General features: G+C 51.2%; 6 protein-coding genes across 6 annotated transcripts; 3 read left to right on the top strand and 3 right to left on the bottom strand.

The window, feature by feature from the left end:
• Window positions 1-3,134: 3,134 nt before the first annotated feature.
• On the bottom strand, window positions 3,135-3,780 carry A1O9_08689 (uncharacterized protein; the record flags this gene model as incomplete). The annotated part of the gene is made up of 3 exons (XM_013402172.1): window positions 3,135-3,222; window positions 3,270-3,496; window positions 3,547-3,780. Coding segments are annotated over 3 exons (549 nt in total), but the record flags the coding sequence as incomplete, so codon positions are not given.
• A 1,578-nt stretch (window positions 3,781-5,358) lies between these two features.
• Window positions 5,359-8,718, top strand: A1O9_08688 (F-box and WD-40 domain-containing protein CDC4; the record flags this gene model as incomplete). Its single annotated transcript, XM_013402171.1, has 3 exons — window positions 5,359-5,736; window positions 5,786-8,521; window positions 8,581-8,718. The coding sequence occupies 3 exons, from the start codon at window positions 5,359-5,361 to the stop codon at window positions 8,716-8,718; spliced, it is 3,252 nt and encodes a 1,083-aa protein (XP_013257625.1).
• A 1,577-nt stretch (window positions 8,719-10,295) lies between these two features.
• Window positions 10,296-12,011, bottom strand: A1O9_08687 (uncharacterized protein; the record flags this gene model as incomplete). Its single annotated transcript, XM_013402170.1, has 1 exon — window positions 10,296-12,011. One exon carries the CDS (start codon window positions 12,009-12,011, stop codon window positions 10,296-10,298), a length of 1,716 nt encoding a protein of 571 aa, XP_013257624.1.
• A 322-nt stretch (window positions 12,012-12,333) lies between these two features.
• A1O9_08686 (uncharacterized protein) lies at window positions 12,334-12,959 on the top strand (the record flags this gene model as incomplete). Its single annotated transcript, XM_013402169.1, has 2 exons — window positions 12,334-12,402; window positions 12,453-12,959. 2 exons carry the CDS (start codon window positions 12,334-12,336, stop codon window positions 12,957-12,959), a joined length of 576 nt encoding a protein of 191 aa, XP_013257623.1.
• A 1,657-nt stretch (window positions 12,960-14,616) lies between these two features.
• A1O9_08685 (uncharacterized protein) lies at window positions 14,617-16,065 on the top strand (the record flags this gene model as incomplete). Its single annotated transcript, XM_013402168.1, has 1 exon — window positions 14,617-16,065. The coding sequence occupies one exon, from the start codon at window positions 14,617-14,619 to the stop codon at window positions 16,063-16,065; it is 1,449 nt and encodes a 482-aa protein (XP_013257622.1).
• A 480-nt stretch (window positions 16,066-16,545) lies between these two features.
• On the bottom strand, window positions 16,546-19,278 carry A1O9_08684 (uncharacterized protein; the record flags this gene model as incomplete). The annotated part of the gene is made up of 1 exon (XM_013402167.1): window positions 16,546-19,278. One exon carries the CDS (start codon window positions 19,276-19,278, stop codon window positions 16,546-16,548), a length of 2,733 nt encoding a protein of 910 aa, XP_013257621.1.
• Window positions 19,279-19,391: the final 113 nt, after the last annotated feature.

The raw sequence follows: 19,391 nt of genomic DNA, 5'->3' as shown, positions 1-19,391 counted from the left end.
GCCTCTCCCCTTGTACCAGCGGTCAGGGACGCATGCCCACGTTGCACTTGCGTCGTGGTGGAAGTTGGGAGTGGCTTGAAGGTTTTGGTCACAGGGCATCTGTTCACGTCAAGGCCTTCATTTTTGGTTATGACAGTCAGCTTGGCTGCTGCATTGTCCCGAGTGTTTCTGAACCATTGACGCCTCTGCCGTCTTCCAGCAGAGCCAATGGGTTTAGTTAAGTCGAGACCTACGAAGTCTTGGTATGGAGTAACACCAACCAGGGGCCTGAAGCACTCTGGAGCAAACGGGAACATGGGAACGCACATTGACAGGGGCACGGGTGCTCTGTAAGGGTGTGGTGCTGGGTGTGGGCTTGGGCTTGGGCTTGGGGGCATGGGCGGAGGGTAGGTGGGTACAGTAGTTAGGTGCAGGTCCCAGGCTACTGTATGACACTCCACACTGAGAACACGCAGGCCCCCGTGGTCGACACGGCGGCCATGCGACTGAGAAAGAATTCTGGGGCTGCAGCTTCTAGTGCTGCCTTCGGGCGAGCTAGAAAGAAGTCCGGCGTCAAGCTAGTGTTCCTCCCCGATATTGCGACAGCAATCACTGGCTAGAAATGGGCGAGATAGGAATCCCTAGCACCCACGCCAGAAAACACCAAGGTCGCACTTACCACACCAACGCCTGTTAATCAATGGACACCGAGCACGGAGTACGGAATACGTATGTGTGCGTGTCTGTTACCTGTATTTCGGACCCCAGCGCAGGCTCAGGCGGAATACGGTCGGATAGCTCCTAAACCGAGAATCCTGCACAATACGGAGCTATCCGTATCGTAAAGGATTGAGTCCAACTACTGCTGATGCGGCCCGCATCAATGAGGCAATTTGATCTGACCAAAACGGTGCTGCACTCAACACGGCGTTTCCCCCTAAAGCAAAAATGGGCTTCATGCTTGGACGGTTTCGGACCGCTCTTAGCCTTACCAGGCCAGATACGGAGTACTTTACACGCCAACTTAATCTGCTTTTGTGGCTGCGAGGAGCTTTCCGAATGATCCGTAAACAGAGTGAGAAGGAGGAGCGAACGTTGCTATGCCGCCGCAGCCCCCGCTCAGAATGGAATATGATCCTAAAACAGGGATTCAAGATGGAAAGAAATTGATTCTTAAGAGCATATATTCTTTGGCCATGCATATTGCCGCAGGCTTTACTCCTTCAGCAGTTCAAAACGAAAGGTGTTCTACGTCATCTTTGCAAAGTGTCGGGTTCGTCGAAGCAGGCTGAGCTCTTCGTCATGGCTCCGAAGTTATATGAAAGTCTAATTTGCCATCAGCATGACCCCGTTACGAGCGACTTGCTGAACTTGTCAAGGGTTAAAAGTTCGTGGATCAGCCTTCCGAAGCAAGGCTTCGACCTTGCAAAACATGGAGACCTGCGTGCCGTCCACGGCTAACAGCGTAGGAGTGCGAGGGGCCAAGTAAACAATCATCTCAAAGAGCAATGCCTGACCCGGCCGCCGCCGCCACCTTCAGTCTCATGGCCATAGAGATCAAGTCAGAAATTCCTAGCCTGATAGCAATCCGACTCACAACATGTTGTAGGAAATCTCGGGCCTCGTACTCTCGTCAACTAGTTCCAGACCATTCTCTTGGTGACTGGAAGATATTGTCACCCTGTATCGGTGAAGATGGTATCAGTGGGCTAACTTTCCATGGAAATCACTACTTGCACGGTCCGTCGCCGACTCGCCGGAGACATGGATCGATCGATACTAATCAAGAAGCACGAGATGCTAGTCTTTCGACGGCGAGGTGGCTGTCGCGTGGCCGAGACTTCACAATCCCCTTGGTGACATTTCTCGCTTGCGTGCCGAGCCTTTCTGTTTCGAATAGTATCCCCAGCGCATGACTGGTTCGCCAAAAGAATCACTGCAGACGACCTTAAAACCGCCTTCCAATTTCGTATATTCTCGGCCACCAGCATACACATCAAGAACATCCTCAACGAGGTTCTGTCGCTTTGGCTATTCACAGGGCGTCATCTAGATTCGTAGAACCGTTCAATTGAGGCGAGAGGTTGGAAGTATTTGGACTTGCTCTTCTCGCCCAAGTGTCTGTCCATAGGTTGTACCTGCCAGGATCCTTCCATCTGCATCCGAAGGAGCCCTTCGTCGACGAAGCGACACAACGTCCAACGTTGTAATGTTTCAGTCGGACTCTGGCCCCAAGGGCTTCTCCAATCAGTTGGGGTGTCGTCAAAGCTGCTGATTCTGACTGATGGAGAAAATGAATTGCTAGTAGTCTCATTGGTGCATTTGAAGAAAGAGCGGTGTCTACACCACTTCCTTGGGGCAGAAACAGACAGTCATAGCAGAAATGATCGTCAAAGTGGTTGTATCTGAACTTGCCCCTGCTTCTACTGAGACGGTAGCATTTCCACTGCTGCTAACAGTCGCATATTCCGAGAAACAGCTACCACAGTTAGCTCCGTTAGATACACGGACACGGTCGAATCTACCATATCATAACCTGTGCGTAACTTCCACCTTTGCACTTCACCCGGAAAGAGCTTTGCCATCTATGTATGATCCCTTTGTTCAGTAAATCAACATAGAAGACCTCGTCGTTGACTGGGTTTTGCAAGGTGAATGCTTGCCCAAAGGGCTCTGCCAATTTAAACGGACTGATGGAGAATACATTCCTTTCCTTGATGAGGATTCCGGGCTCCTCATTCACATTGATTGGCTCACTATGATCCTGATTGCCTGCGACTTGTTACCCATCCTCTCCGGGTCTTGACTCTTTATCCGTTCCCTTAGGTGTATGTATACTGCCTTTGGAGCGCACGATTGAAGGTTCCATGTGCATAGCGGAACCAGACGAGCTAGATCCTAATTCTCCTATGGTAGAAGGGAGGTTGGTACTTCGATCGAAGAAGGGTTCTGAGTGGCACGCAACTGATTGCTTATCAATGCGTTAAATCAGTAGAAACCAAACCTGTGATGCTGTCTTGTGGCACAGAAATCAATATGGAATCATTGAGGGCCGTTTCAACTATCCCAGAGCGCTCGTTTGGACATTGCCAAAGTTATCCGTGGAGGGGTTGGCTCCCCTGACCTTGGAGGTCCTCTGCATCCACAAATCACGGAGGCTGATAGAGTGTGGGACGGTTCTCGTTGTAAGCCATGTTAATACCAAATTTTCTGCTTGTTGGTGCCGTGTCAACAACAAGATGGCTTAGTGGAAAGTGGCCGAACCTTGGAGACGAGGGATCTCTCTCAACAATCGCAAGGCAGCTAGGATGCCACTCTTGAAGCTTACACGAGGGTTCGCGAAGACGAAAGTATGATCAATGGGACTCAGCTGAATGCTACTGAGAGTTCCATGGTCGTACTCGAAAGCGAAGGAATAGGATTCGAGAAGTGTCTGACGACCATGCATGTTTTTGGTGACGAACATCTGGAGGACTTGGAGGTATCCGCACTGCAACTCCTGGAAAACTCCCATTTCCTGCAACAGTCAATAGATTTCCAACCTAAGGCAGAGGAGGCGTCCTTTACAAGCGTGTCAAGTATCTGACCTGCATGTTTGTGACCTTGAACCAGTACGCGAAACTCTTGGGAGGAGCGGGAGTTCTGACAATCTAGGCTGAAGAAGGATGTATATAGATCACTTGCACGGCTACTGGTCAGGATTATGATTTGGTCGATGTATCTGGTGGTGGAACACGGTGTCTGCCATGGAATCAGCTCTGTGGTATTTGAAAAGCGAGCGACCGAAGTATTAAGAAGGATCTAGACGCATGCCAGGCTTGGGCTTTGAGAAGGGGGGCATTGCTCCGGCATGACCGCCTTACTTATCGAGCATATCATCAAATGTGCAAGATAACCTGGGCAGAGTCAGAAACAGGCTGGCGAGAGCGAGAATGTTGAAATCAGTTGGCAATATCGCCGCTGCGGAAGGTACCCGTGATTGTAATTGCGATTTCCTCGCCAGAACGCGGCCATGCCTTTTCTTACTGGCTCCTGCCAATTCGATCATCACTGGCATCAATGAAAGCCAAGCATTTCCAGAGCTGCGAGTGCAAGTCAACGGCGAAAAGGAAAATCTTACTCTTGTAGCCAGTAGTTTATCATGTTAGGACCAGGACCACCGTCCTTCTCGGCTCTAGCAATATGTGGCACAAGCCAAGCATCAGTTGGACATCGCGTTGTAGATATGAGATTCATTCAGGCTCAGTCTTGCTCCGATATATGGCCCGTCTACAACGCTTTCAGAAAATGAAGAGCGTGGGTGGGAACACACGCCAAGAAGAGTTTGATCTTCCTATCCCATCGCACAGACACTTCTCATGGTTGAGAAGGCTTGTCCACTTCATGCGTCGGTCCTTATAGACTCATGAGGGGCGAACACCTGAAGAACCGCTAATGGAGGAAGGGCAGTAAGTAGATTCGGTAATCTCCAACATTACTTTGTTGAAGAACATGGGGCGGAATAAGGTCTGGGCCATGAGCCGAGGGTGAGTGTTGTTACGGGGGAGTATCTAGCGGCTTGACGCAGTGAACAAAAGTTCGTCTGACGAATGCAGCTTCGTGAAGATTGGGTGCCGCGGCCGTGAATATTCATCGTCTTACGAGTGCAGGTTGCTTACCTAACTAAGTCGTACCTATGGCTGCCTATGTACGGACGTACGTATACTCGTAAATTACTAACCATTGCCCGAAGACCGACCTGCAAATCTCGACCACTGGCGTAGTGGCACGGTTTGCCATCGGCGCTGCGCTCGGGCATCCCATCCCATTCCCATTCCATCCACTCCGGCCTACCACACACTACCGGTACTGTGCAGTCTCGTCCAGTAACCAGTCTTGACTCTTGTCCCGCATTCTCACTTCCATGCCACCCTTTGCCTCTGGCTCTGCTATACACATCACTCTTCCTGCCTCATACTTTCTTTCCCACAACCATTCTTGCCCTTACTGGCAACATCCCCTCCGTACGGGATCTTGTCTCCACGAGCTTAGGGCCCACCACTACCCGCCCACGCCATCAACTCCAAAAACACGCTGAATCGAACCGAAACTCCTCCCACTGGGCTTTTCACGACTCTCTGTCCCATCACCACCACTGAATCGCCCATTTCTGTTCAACTGAAGCCCACCCCCCTTCCTCGGTCGCGAGATTTACCAGACACGCGTGCGGCTCATCATTACCGGACAACCTCCTATCCAACAAAGTCATTCTCGAGGCCAGAAGACTTGTCTCTTCCACGTTGACACGACGCGCTCCTTCCTGCCGGCTACAGCCCAATAAAGCCAAATGCAATTGAAAGCAGTCCTCTCCCCCAGCTCGCAGTCATGACCATGGTTACGATGGAAGAGGAAGGAAATATGGTCTCGCCCACTCAAGACCTCCCACAGCCGAGATTCCGATCCCACAGTTCTGCACGACCACCCAACAGTCGAGAGATCCAACCCTATACTGCCGATACAGAGCAAAATGCTTTACTTGGCCAGTTCTCCTTTGCTCCAGCTACTCAAACAACCGTTGTTACCACCACTACCACCACGACAACGAAATTTCCTCCCTTCCTCATGCGACCACCTCGCCGAATGCATGAACTAGATCTCAAACACTACCCCCTAGCTGCAAGTCCGACGCCTGCTAGTCTAAGAAATATTCATTTTGAGATTGCTGGGAAAGCTACAGTGTTCCGGGAGGCAGAGGACACAACGCTGGCTTTGGAACAGGTAGGTAATCGTAACATTATGTGTTTGCAAACACTAATAGCTTGAGCAGTTGGAAGCAGAGAGACAATCACTCCGACATGCAAACGGCACACTCCAAACGATTCAAAGTTTCCTGCCTTGGGCATCCAACTCAGATGAAGCAATGCCAAATGCACCACCCCTGGAGAGCCGACCCCATAGACGACCCGCATCTCCTGAATCAATAACGGACAACGAAGAGCGTTTTCTACATCCAGATCCCTCAGCCACCTCACATTACCCTCCTACATCTGTCAGGTCAGACCCAAGACGGGATCAAGATCTCCGACGATCTCGTTTCCGCATGCAGGACACTCAGCCATCTAATCCCATAACCCCTGATAGCCTCCATAGGTCTTTGAGAGGAAATCGTCGAAGAACGGCCCGAGATGCATCCACTGCTCTAAGGAATGGCCTGGCGCTGCTTCCATCGCCGAGTACAGAGCAAACTGCTAATTTTCCATCTGCTCAAGCAACGACACCCAAATCAAACCAGCATCAAGCCCCAATGTTGGAGGAAATGCTTACTATCCCCACCGATGGCACAATTGGTAGTCGACCGAACCACCGGGAAACTTCTCAAGACACCATTGTACCCACGCCTCCGATCGATGATCTGCCTGAATCTTCGTCAGCTCGGTCAACGAGTTGGCGAGCCCTCTCTTCGGTTCCCGCTCGCCTTCACGTCGCTGAGAGCCCATCCATCAACGACGGAAGTCTACCAAGCCCGAGTCTGTCCCCAGTCACCGCAGCGGCAACACTTCAAAACCCTGGGTACTTCGCTGATGTTGACTCGAGTTCGGAAGGTGCTTCACAGCATGAAATGGCCTCTAGCCTAACTCCAGTCGAGCGCCGTTCTTCCAACTCCTTCTCAGCTCCTTCGACCCTCGAGGCAAGCCTTCTCCACCCGTCTCAGAGTCAACGACTGGCCTTTTCTCAAGCTTCAGTCACCGAGATTCCAGCAATGTTGGACTATTTTGAGGCAATTCCAGACGAACTCAAGAGCTATGTCATGCACCAGCTACTCCGCCGCTGCCCCAAACCAACCCTTCAAGTCATAGCGGATGCTGTCAATCCAGCTTTGAAATGTGATTTTCTGTCGGTTTTACCTGCAGAGCTGGCGCTCACAGTGCTTAAATACCTCGATGTTCGGAGCTTGACCAGAGCTGCACAAGTTTCAAAGAAATGGCGCCAAATGATCAACGGCGATGAGCGAGCATGGAAGGAGCTTTTCGACGCTGATGGATTCACTCTTCCAGATGGCGAATTGCAACAGGCCATTACAGAGGGTTGGGGCTGGCAGGACCCTTACGGAGTAGAAGGATTCGAGCGCAACCTGGGCAATCAAACTAATATTAAGTCGGAAACGGAAGCCAACTCTTCCTCACCATCCGCATCACAATCTAAAGGTATCACCGGGTTGCTACGTCGATCGAAACGCAAGGCGGCCACTATGCTGTCTGGTCGCAACAAACAAGCCAAACGGAAGGATTTCTCTCGGGAAGACTCAATTGATGTCATGTCGATCGATTGGATGAGCCAGATGTCTACAGCTGAAGGCCCGTACAATGCCGCCAATGCCGCTATTCTCGCAGTTCCGTATCCGAATATTGGATTCCCAAGTTTAAAGGGCTTGCATCTTTACAAATCTTTGTATCGTCGCCATCATTTAATCCGAAAGAATTGGATGGACGAGGACACGAAACCGCAGCATCTCGCTTTTCGAGCACACGATACGCATGTTGTGACTTGCCTCCAGTTTGACACTGACAAAATACTGACCGGAAGCGACGATAACAACATTAATGTATATGAGACCAAAACAGGAATTCTCAGGGCAATCTTGACTGGCCATGAAGGGGGCGTATGGGCCCTTCAATATGAGGGTAACACTCTAGTTTCCGGCTCGACGGACCGTTCAGTAAGGGTCTGGAACATTCAACAAGCTCGTGAAACGCAAGTTTTCCGGGGACATACATCGACGGTTCGGTGCCTGCAAATCGTATCACCGGTCAAAGTGGGCGAAACTGCAGAAGGGAAACCAATTATGGTTCCGAGACAACCACTGATCATCACTGGTTCACGGGACTCGACCCTTCGTGTGTGGAGGCTACCTAGACCGGAAGACCCGACGTTTATACAAGCTGAGAACGAAAGTGACGCGGATGATTGTCCATTTTTCGTTCGTACCCTGACAGGTCACCAGCATTCAGTACGGGCAATTGCCGCTTATGCCGACACCTTAGTCAGTGGTAGCTATGATTGTACAGTTCGAGTTTGGAAGATTTCCACAGGGGAGACAATTCACCGCTTGCAGGGTCACACACAAAAAGTCTACAGCGTGGTTCTCGATCACAAACGCAATCGTTGCATCAGCGGATCGATGGACAATATGGTGCGCATCTGGGATCTCAACACTGGTTCTCTGAAGTATACCCTGGAGGGCCATACTTCTCTGGTTGGCCTACTTGACCTCAACTGTGATAAACTTGTCTCGGCTGCTGCAGATTCTACCCTCAGAATCTGGGATCCAGAAAATGGGCAGTGCAAGGCCACGCTAACTGCTCACACTGGAGCAATTACGTGCTTCAAGCACGACGGACAAAAGGTCATTTCTGGCTCCGATAAAACCCTCAAGCTTTGGAACATTAGGACTGGCGAATGCACTAAGGACCTACTTTCAGACTTAAGTGGAGTCTGGCAGGTGAAGTTTAATGAACGTCGATGCGTTGCTGCCGTCCAACGGGACGGCTTAACGTATATTGAAGTGAGTCGAATTGAAAATCATTTGGGTTAATTATCACGGGACACTTACTATGAATTTAGGTTCTTGATTTTGGAGCGGCACGAGATGGAGTGCCTGAACATAACCGCGGCCGGCGGATTGTAGTCGATGCCGACGGCTGTGAAGCAAATAACGACGATGTCCGGTACCTTGATCTTGACGGCACTGCCGAAGGCTAGGCGATCTGACCTTTCACCACGAAATTCTATTCACGATGTTATATGAACGATCAACGAGGTTCTTTTCCTCTATTCCCCCAAAATGATACCCATCGCCAACGAACTGATCATCTTCAACTTTTGAACTCTGCATTGTGGGTGACTCTGGATGATCTTAACGACCTCTTTCAACACCCTTTGCGTCTGTGCGTTTGATTACATCCCAGCCTAGCATTTTCAGCTTGAGGTGTCGCTTGTTTTAACTGGTTGCAAAAATTCATTATCGGCATGAAATACATCAACTTACATAGTCCTCCTACGTATTGAAGACGGGAAGGTTTACCTACGTTACTAGACAGAAATTGAGCTCGGGAGTTCTGATACCTTGAGACAGATAGAGGAGAGTATGACAAGAGACCGCCCACACCAATTTAAGCCAAGGGTATCAGATACTCTTGAGACAACCAGACCGACCGACCGACCCTTCACCAATCACTAAATACGTCACGCTCCGTGCAGTGCTGGCAATGGCAGACTCTGACATAAGATATCACGCCTTCGAGCTCTCTTTCTTCTCTCATGTCCTCCCTGTACATAGCATTTATGAAATATACATGGCTCTTTCTTTTTCTAGCAAGGGTCACAGTGGACACCTATGAATGTCCTGTCAATTGACCTGGGTGAAATTGACGCAGGCACCAACCAATGGCACACGATCCTATGTCCCTCCCTACTGGACATACAGAAGTAGCCGATAACCGTACAGTGGAAGTCAAATGCATTAATGAAGAGCCTCGAGGACGGTAGCTAACTAGAAAGCTATCTCACGGCCGGTGAGGACGATGAGGACGATTGAAGACGACGGCATATAAACGCATGGCCCCTTTGATAGTGACCGAGTACCATATAGGAGAGACTGCGAACAGCTGGTTGAATGGTGCTCAAGTGACAACACCTACTCCTACAGGTCTTTGTTTGGGGTTTCTTCCTAAGGTCTCCAGAAAATCCCACAAAGCAACGGTTCTAGAAATGAAAGGGACGGGTTCGAGGATGTAGTAAGGCATAGGAGATTATAACAATATATCCCAAGTATGGATAGTAGCAGGGAGATTTTGTCTTTCGATTGATTTTTATGCAATACTTCTACAACACGGACCTTGGTTCCCACAGAGTCTCTCTATTTCTGTCTAGCAAGCTGAGTTAGGAAATGGAAATGGGTCGTTACATGGTGTTACAGGACCGGGGAGGATTGCATCCCATTACATCCTCCCCAGGACTTTGGTATTCTGGTCCCCGACTTTCATCCTTGGTGCCGGTCATTCTGGCACACGGATGGCAAGAACATTTGCAAAACACCGAGAAATAAGTCGTGATGATTCGGTCATGATCAATACCTTTCCAGGTTTTGCAGAGAGCGGAAAGTGAGCATTCCACGTTCTCAGCTATAGAATCCCCACAGAACGGCCGGTGGTAGTGATACAGCTCGTGAATGTATTAGAACATAATTAAATTCGATGGGTGCAGGTGGGTCCTGCGAAGAGCCCGCGAATTGGGCCGCGATTGACTTCCATTGTCAAGTGTATAATGCACTTTCATATTCAGTATCTGGTTCTCCTCTTCCTTCCACCACTGTGCTTCGATGGTTCGGGTGAGAACATAGACTCAAACGCGTCGAGGCCTCGAGTTACTCCTTTCCCTATGGAAACCGGTGCAGCGGGTGTCCGATCAGGACGGGGAGCAGCGGACCTGGCAGCTCTGGAGCCCTTGGACTTTTTCGATGCTGGGGCTTCGAACATCGATTCGAATGCTTCTAGGCCACGGCTAACGCCTTTGCCTTGTAGAGGTGCTGCACGATTTGAGCGCGTTGACGGAGTAGCTGACGATCTGGATATTGAGTTCGCCGACCTTGATGTGGATGGCTTTACCCCAGACATTGCTGAAAATGCGTCCGCACCGCGAAAAGTCTTTGTACCGATGGCTGGTGCGACCCGTGACGTAGAGACTGGTTTGCATGGGATGGGACTTGACTCTTGGGGTTTCCTTCTGCTAGCAGCGAGGAGGGCCATGAGTTTCTCGTCGACTGGATTCTTGGTGTTGGAGCGTTCCAAAGGAGACGGACTCGACTTAAGATCATCTGGCAACCATGGTGAACGATTGGAGCTTGAATCCGCCGGAGACTTCGAGAATTCCACGCCTTGCTGAGGGGACTTCTTGATAGGGTTTTTCACATTGAGAAGTTCGGCGAGAAAGTCCTGAAGACTAAGTTCAGGGTTTTGTGGGGGAGCAGTGGCTTGATTCGACAATTCCTCATGAGGCTTCAATGACGAAAGGCGCTGGCCACGGCTAGCCGCAAGAGTGTCACTGATCGTCCCGGCATTATATTTCCGTGCTTGGGAATGTCCGGCAGGTCCCGCAGACATAGCAAACTTATCCAAGCCAGCCGCCCGCAGAATTGACCACTGGAGGTTCTCAACACCGTAAGGTGTTGTCGAGGAGCCACTCTGAAGACCTCCCACGAGGATCAGCTCACCAAGGCCGGCATGTTTGCTACTTCCAAGCTCGGCTTCTGCGCGGATAGGCTCCAGTACAGACTCGACCGCCGTTTGTGAACCATGCCAGCCTGATTTGTCACATTTGCTGACGATCATCTGATATGGGACTGTGAGAGTCCGTAACACGTCCAAAATTTTGCGATCATGCTGAGTGATTCCCTGCAGAGCATCAACGATGACATATGCCCTCCGCAGCTCTTTGCGGTTTTTCATGTAGGTGATTATTTCATTGCCCCATTCCGCATCACTGCCATATCCATACCCTGGCAAATCGACAACGGTGAGTTTTGGTCTGCAATCGCCACCCCATCCTGGTATCGCACCACCATCTTGACGGCTCCTGGCTGCCAAAGACCAAGCCCACATGGTCTTCGTTGCGCCAGGAGTTTGACTGACACGGTTGAGGTGGTCATCATAGGTGACATGGTTGAGCAAGGAGGATTTGCCAACATTGGACCGACCAAGAAATATAACTTCCGGAACCAGGAGGCCTCCCGGGACAGAGGCTTTATGCCTGCGCCACGCGGTGCCGGTCCATTCTCGAAATGGGCGATGGGCCTTGAAGAATTTGGCTGCTGCAGCTAGATTCTCGTCTGTTGGAGGCTCTGTTTCCCAGTACCAAGACTTGGGTTGGAAGGGAGTGTTCTCATGCTTTGTAAGAGAAGTGTGAAGTCTTCGTCGGCTATCTTTCAGAACGAACAGACGGAAACGGAATCGGGACCGAGAGATGACCCGGCACGAAGTGCAGGTCACGCCTTGCATCTGAGAGGGAACTGATAATACGATGGGATGGCCAAGGGAATGGGAAGGCGAAATGTAGATGATGAAGGAACAAAATACGGAGTACGGAGTAGTTGATTTGCCCTTGGAAATCCTCATATACAAAATTGAGAAATTTGGGCGTAACAGATAGAATTCCTGCGCTAGCGCGCTTCGTGGATGGCGCTTAGCGGCTAGTGGCGCCTAGACTTCGACGTGGGCGATCTGGCTGAATTCAGAGATTCCAAGTATCTTGATAAAACATGAACTTTCAAGGTCACCATTATTGCTTTTATCAAGCCTGCGGTGCAGAGACCTGGTCATCATGATCAATGCGGTCCTGGTCTTCAATAACAATGGACAACCGAGACTGACTAAATTCTATACGCAGCTGGTGCGCAGTCTGGACAAGTTTCTCGTTTCATTGCGCTGATAGATCAACAGGACACGGTCACTCAGCAATCTCTACTGTCCCAGATCTTTGCCCTGGTATCTGCTCGACCAGCATCTGCTTGCAATTTTCTTCCTTTGCCTCCTTTATTAGCTCCCACAGGAACAAACACCTCTCCCGATGCTCCCACTCAGATCACATATCGACACTATGCGACCTTGTATTTCATCCTCATATCCACTGCCACTGAGTCCCCGCTTGCCTTGTTAGATTTTATTCAGGTCTTCGTCGAGGCCCTTGATCGGCTCTTCGAAAATGTCTGCGAGCTGGACCTTATTTTTGGCTTCGAAACACTCCACGCTGTTCTTGGTGAAATGGTCGTTGGTGGTGTTGTCGTTGAAACTGGTTTGGACAAGATCGTCGACGGTGTCAGGCTCAGTGAAGGCGCCAAAGGCAAACGCAAAGCGGTCAATTCCCGTGATTCCGGTGTTTCTTTGGGAAGAGGCAGCGGATTCGCAGGCTTGGGCTGGGCTACAGGAACAGGAAGCAGCTGGAGGTAGTACGTTGCGTTGCTTCAATCCTCCAGCAAATGGCATGTGAAGGCCTCTATTGCGCTAGGAAATATGAATGTCATACCCATCCATTCGAATGCTATCAGGTTGGGCAACACTCTGCGGGGCCCCTCAACATTGGCACTCAGCATCATGAAATGGGATCACTCGTGGTCTAGCAGGCGCCGAACGTTGGACATCTTCCCTAGGACTTTTACGTTATTCGTTGAAGGTGGTTCACCTCTGATGGTGGTTATGTTTTCTGAACAGTACACCGTCAGCACGTTACAAGCAGTATCCAATGTCCAAGGGCATTCGTGAGAAATCGAGTTTGTCCTGTACAGCGAATTCAGGATGTCACTCACACTAGGCTATGACTCGAGGGTAACGGCTAGGCATTGTCCACTTCAGATGGAACGATATGGCAAGTAATGAGCACCGGGCCTAGGAGGCGGCTCTCCTGCTTCAAATCCAGCTTGGCATTCCCTGCCCTGGCATTTGACAACGATGCAAGAAAGGTGCAGGCAGTGTATGTGAAATCTACGAATTGCGGGAATGTGTTGGCAGCGTCCCATAGAGGACGCTCACCAACGCTCGCAGGATGCGACGGTAGCAGCCGGCGCTGAACGCTGGGGATAGAGTATGAGTACTATCCAGCGTCTACCCGCAGAAGAGACAACCATCAGACAGGAGATAGGAAACGTGCAAGTGTTGTTTTCTCCTCCAAAGCGCACTGGCACTAAATGTTCGGGGAGACTAGGATTCAGAAAGCGGGCGACTGCAAGAGCAATGAAAAGCCAGAAAGGTGGTGAAGTCGCAAGTTTGTCCACAGAATGTCGTGCCAGACTCTTTATGAACGTGATATCAACAAGCCGATAGCATGGGACGAAAGGGTCAACGCACTCTGTCAGCCCGTTGTTCCTGAACTAAACTGTATCGGCAGGGAAAAAGTCTGAGAAGAATGGCCCAAAGTGTGACAGCACATATTCCAGCAATGACATTGGCTGGCCACGGCGAGGGACATTTCTGTCTGATGGAAACATCCCAATAGCAGGAAGCCCAGCCTCCTGATAATGAGAATGCGGCTTCTTGCAGGATCACCAGATCGAAGAGAAACCCAGAAACCAGGATGCTGGATTTAGTCTTGTGCAGGGATGGTCGCGACTCGAGACTCGAGACCCCGAGTGGGAGGGACAAGACCTGTGAAGCGAGGGGGACACTGAGGGCCGGTAGGTCTTATATTCGGCGGTTAGAATAGAGCTTTGTATGGACGAGGTCCCACCGCCTAGCCAGGTACCGTAGCCTAATTGGGGCACCCCGGCTGTATCCGCCTCTGGGTACGTCTTGAGAGGCTCGTTCGGCTGACGACCCGCCCGCTCGGCCCTTGGGCAGGAGTGGTCACAACCCCGCTCTCCCACCTCATTCGCTCCTTCCCGTGCTTCATGCAGCGGCCAGTCCCCTCTTCACAGCTTCCGCACCACCACTTCTGCCAATCATCACAATCAACGCCGTGGTCAACGTGGTGCTCACCCCTTCTGCAATCATGAAGAGCTACATCTACCGCCGTGATCGCTGTTTGCGTGCACCGACTTGCTTCATCGGCCAGGGGCTCAGCAGTTTCAGACACACAGCTTGGTCATATCAATGAACTGATCTGCCTACAAAGATGAGGAATTCCTCCACAGCTCTTGTCCTCCTCATCTTTGTCTTTCTCTGCTGTTCTGCCGACGCTCTCCCTGCAAGTATCTGGGACGTTGATATTTTGACAAGTCCGGCGCCCCCTCCAGATCAAGGTCCTCCCCTCTCAGCTGGTGCTTTGAGAGACGAGTCGAAGCTCAAGTACGAAATTGCTGGCATCGTTGGAGCCTACTTCTTCTGGGTCTGTGTCACTCTGCTACTTCTGCTGCTTGTTGGGAAGAGACTTCGCCACAAGGTCCAGACCTCGAATCAGACGTTAAGCATGGAAATCGTTAAGCCTGCTCCACTCAGCAGCCATCCCGGAATGAGCATGGATTCTCCGCTCAAGAGCCCGAGCAAGATGGGCAGTCTACGATCATGGGCTTCCGGTGGTAAATCTCACAGCCATAAACCTTCCAATATCAGCATGGCAACAACAATCGATGAAAAGATTGTCGAGGCAGACAAGGTGAAAAGCATGGATGAAATGGCCAAGCTCTATGCAGCAGTCATGATCCATGACGAGGAGAAGTCTCAAAAGGCGCTGAATAGTAGCCAGACATCCCCGAAAACTCCTTCTTTCCCTCTTACACCACGGTCGCCCTATCCACCTTCTCAAATGACCTTGCCCCCAACACCCCGATCACCATATTACCAGCCGCATCTGAGCGGTGGTCCCGCATCTCCACGATCTCCACGATATCCACCCGAGTTCCAACACCTTCGCAATCCGCCCTCTGAGGCCAAGGATCATGGAGTTCAGCCAGCAGCAATTACACTTATCCACCCACTTGCACCTACTCCAGCGGAGGACCCGTCCACCCGCACGTCATCGCAAACCAGCACTCGTAAAACCAAAGCATCGCCACTATCTCTGGCCTCTACTAGATCTGACTCGGCCACTCAAAACAAACGGCGGCCTAGCCAAATCTCGGTCCGCGGTCTACCAATCTCACAACCAATTGCATCCGCCAACCTGGCCGACTCGATGGTCCACCAGGATAGTGCAATTGAGTCTCCCCGAATCTACAATCCTGGCCCTCCACCGCCCACACCTGGGCAGAATAGCCTTGTGAGCTCGGTTCAGGACGAAAAACGAAGGCCTTCGGCCCCGTTATCCGTAACGAGCACTGCTGGGGCATCCAATACCTCCTTGCCATTCCGCCAATTCTATGCCGACACATTGAGGAGCGCACCACCTACCAAGACAACATTCTTAGAAAAGCGTGAAAGCATCCTAGGAGTTCATCCTAAGACAGGTGTGCCGCAGACTCCTTACAGCCCATATACTCCATTCACTCCCATGACGCCAATCACGCCGCGTCATTTGGTCACGAAGGAGGACAGAAGGAGAAACCGTAAGAAGGAAGGCCTGAAAGTGCTTAGTGAAGATGACATGGTCATGAGTGATGAAGACATGTGGGGAGAAATGAAATGAAATGGAAGAAGCACCGAGTGATGTGTCCCGTTTCCTTCCTCTACTACGGAGTCCTGGATTGACGGGCCTTTTTTGGTTTGTTCTTTTCTTCCAGGGCGATGTGCCGTGCTGTGTACATTTAGCGCCAGATTATAGCTTCCATATAGATACCCAAATCATACACAACATATCAATTGCCACATACAACTATCTTTCAAGTTGTTGAGGACGCGACTTCTAGAACTCCAAGAGTGCACGTGTTTGTCTCCGATTTTCGAAACCGAGGCACGAGTGGCGCGGTATTCCTGCCTCGGTAAGGTCGAGCAGAGCTCTTGGCAAGTGTTACCATGGTGGACAGCTAGGTTGGTTGTACAGTCTTGAGTAGCCAAACCGACTCACTAGCATCTTCTAAAAGACCCCAGCCTTCAGAGCATCTACGCTTCTTCTTCGGCTACTTCTCCGTCATCAGAAACCTGCCGGAGCTCTACAAAGAGTGCTTCTCTAAACCGGCATTCGAAACATGGAGCGCTTGAACTCAGCCTTTGGCGGCCACTCGGCCGGTTTATATGCGCACGAGAACTCATGCTTTCCAGACCCGACGGACGTGCTCTTCTCCTCTCCATCCTGGCCCACCTCTTTCCAATCACAGGGCAATATGACCTCGGCTTTTGCGTTTGGGGGGACGACAACCGTCATGCTGAAAGAGCCGTCCTCGGCCTTAAGCTTCCAGGCGCATTCGATGCGCCCGTACGGACTCTCGAATTCGACATTTGCGCTCGTGAGGGTTCCTCCAGGGACCGGGCGCACCTTAATCGTCTGCCATCCAGGGGTGACCGGGCCGATTCCCCCGACATTCTTATGCAGCCAATGCGCCACGGAACCCAGGGCGTAGTGGTTGAAGCTGGTCATCGACCCAGGATTGATGGACCCATCTGGGAGCATGCTGTCCCATCTCTCCCAGATCGTCGTCGCGCCCATCGTGATCGGATACAGCCAGGACGGGCACGCCTGCTCGAGAAGCATTTTATACGCCAGTTGGTAGTTGCCTGTGTTGGAGAGCGCATGCGTGATCAACGGTGTCCCCACGAATCCCGTCCCGATACGGTATTTGGCATCGTGGACTAGGTGGCTTAGGCGACCTGCGGCTTTTGTAAGATGGCTTCTCTCGTTGAACAGCCCGAAACAGATGCCCATGGCGTATGCTGTTTGGGTGTCTCCGGCGAGCAGGCCTGATGGGGTGATGTACTCTTTTGCAAAGGTTTTCCTCACGCTCAATGCCTCCTTGCCATAGCGTTCCACATCTGCCGACTCGCCGAGAAGTTGGCTGACTTTGGTGATGGTGTCCATCACTCGAACCAGATAGGCGTCAGCGACGAGAACGCAATCAGTCCGAGCCGCTCCTGGCTCGTCCGGTGGCGCAGCAGGATCCAGCCAGTCACCGAGCTGCCAGATGTTCTGGTCCCATAAGCCGTTAGGACCTCGACTTATGCCCTTGTCCACCCAAGCCTTCATGCTAGGATACTGCCTGCGAAGGATTTCCAAATCGCCTGAGCTCTGGTACATGTCCCACGGTGTCAAGACGGTAACATCATGCCACACACACTGTGGCCCTAGTAGAGGGCCAATCGCATCCGGCACGACGAGCCCCGGGATTCCAGTGTCTGTATCTTTCAACTGCTCGACTGAGACGTCGTTGAGCCAGTTTCCAAGGAATCCTTGCGTGTCGTAGATGAAGTTCGCCGAGGGAGCGAATACTTGGATATCGCCAGTCCAGCCGAGCCGCTCGTCGCGTTGGGGACAGTCGGTAGGAAGAGAAACAAAGTTTCCTTTCATGCTCCACAAGACGTTATCATGAAGTCTGTTGACGAGAGAGTCAGAGCATGAGAACCATCCAGTACGTTTCATGTCGCTGTGCAAAACAAGTGCTGTAAGATCATCCTTACTGGGCATTGCATCGTCAGTCGGCCAACCGTCGACTTGGACATAGCGAAAGCCGTGGAAGGTGAACTTCGGAGACCAAATTGGCGCCTGATTCTGAGATAGTATCACATTATCGATGGGTTTAGCGCCTCTGAGAGGCCGTGTACCAAGTTCGTCATGCTCAAGTACTTCTGCGTGGCTGAATGACACCTTGTGTCCGCCAGTTGCTGCTGGTAAGCGCACCTGCAGCTTTCCAACTAGATTCTGGCCGAAATCAACTAGTGTCTTGCCAGATTTTGACTTGAAAATCTTCACAGGGGAGACTTTTTCCACTGCGCGAATCGGCGGTATAGCCGAAGCCAAAACTTCTGCGGATGGGAATTCCAGCTCTTCGGTTGACGTCCAAGATTGATCGTCAGATGTGATATCTCTGTTCCAGCCGGCTTGCTCCTCACGCGTGTCATAGTCCTCCCCGTCATAGATTTCACTGCGGGTTGTAGCACTGAGGTGAGATTTCCACGAACTATCCGAGACCAACGTGTATTTATCACCGGACTCGTATAGGACTTCGAGTTGAGCTATGAATGCCAACCGGTCCCCGTACAAACACCGTTTCTGTTTTCCGAACCCGATGCGACCCGCGAACCAGCCCTCGCCAACTTCAACACCAACTATGTTAGGCTTCCCTGAAACAAGCGACGCAGTTACGTCGAAAGTCGAATATAGTAACCTGTGGCGATAACTGGTCCACCCAGGGGCCATTTCCTCTGTGCCAACCCGTTGTCCGTTGATGAACACTTCGTAAACGCCGTGGGCCGTAATATAAAGACGAGCTTTTGATATCGCTCCTGACTGCTCAGATAGAGGGAAGAGCTTTCGAAAGCGGATGGGTCGTCGCGGCTCCTCCTCGTTGTCTGTGAGCGTGGACGTCGTAAGCTTCGCTGTCCAGTCTCGCTTGTCAAGTAGCGCGGCTTCAACCAGTGTTGGGCTGGACCACTGGCTGTCGTTCTTCGAGGCCTTTCCAGTGGCATCTACAACCTGGCCATGTGATCGGATCCTGATCCAGACGGATTCTCGTGACTGAAGGGATTGATGCGGCCATGGCACCAGGACTGACTCCGAGCTTTCCACATGGTAGGTCTTTATCTCGACATCGTCCTTATCGACGACCTGGATCTCATAAGACTCTTGCGACCAATTCTTGATACCGTCATCAGCAGCGAAACGCCATGAGATTCGAGGACTTGTGTGTCCAATGCCGAATCCAGTGGAGTGATGTTCGAAGCTGACCGACGTGATACGGACTGAAGCCATAGCGAGTTTGACTTAGACTTGTCAATGTTGTAAACTTGCCACAGGGTTTCACCTCGAAAGCGCGAAGCGAACCTCTCGTATCCTAAAATCCAGATCTCATTCGGTCAACAATC

The sequence above is a fragment of the Exophiala aquamarina genome (genome assembly GCF_000709125.1).
Source record: "Exophiala aquamarina CBS 119918 chromosome Unknown aczIA-supercont1.8, whole genome shotgun sequence".
In the NCBI taxonomy this organism is placed as follows: Eukaryota; Fungi; Ascomycota; class Eurotiomycetes; order Chaetothyriales; family Herpotrichiellaceae; genus Exophiala; species Exophiala aquamarina.
This window is presented reverse-complemented; position numbering and strand designations above follow the sequence as displayed.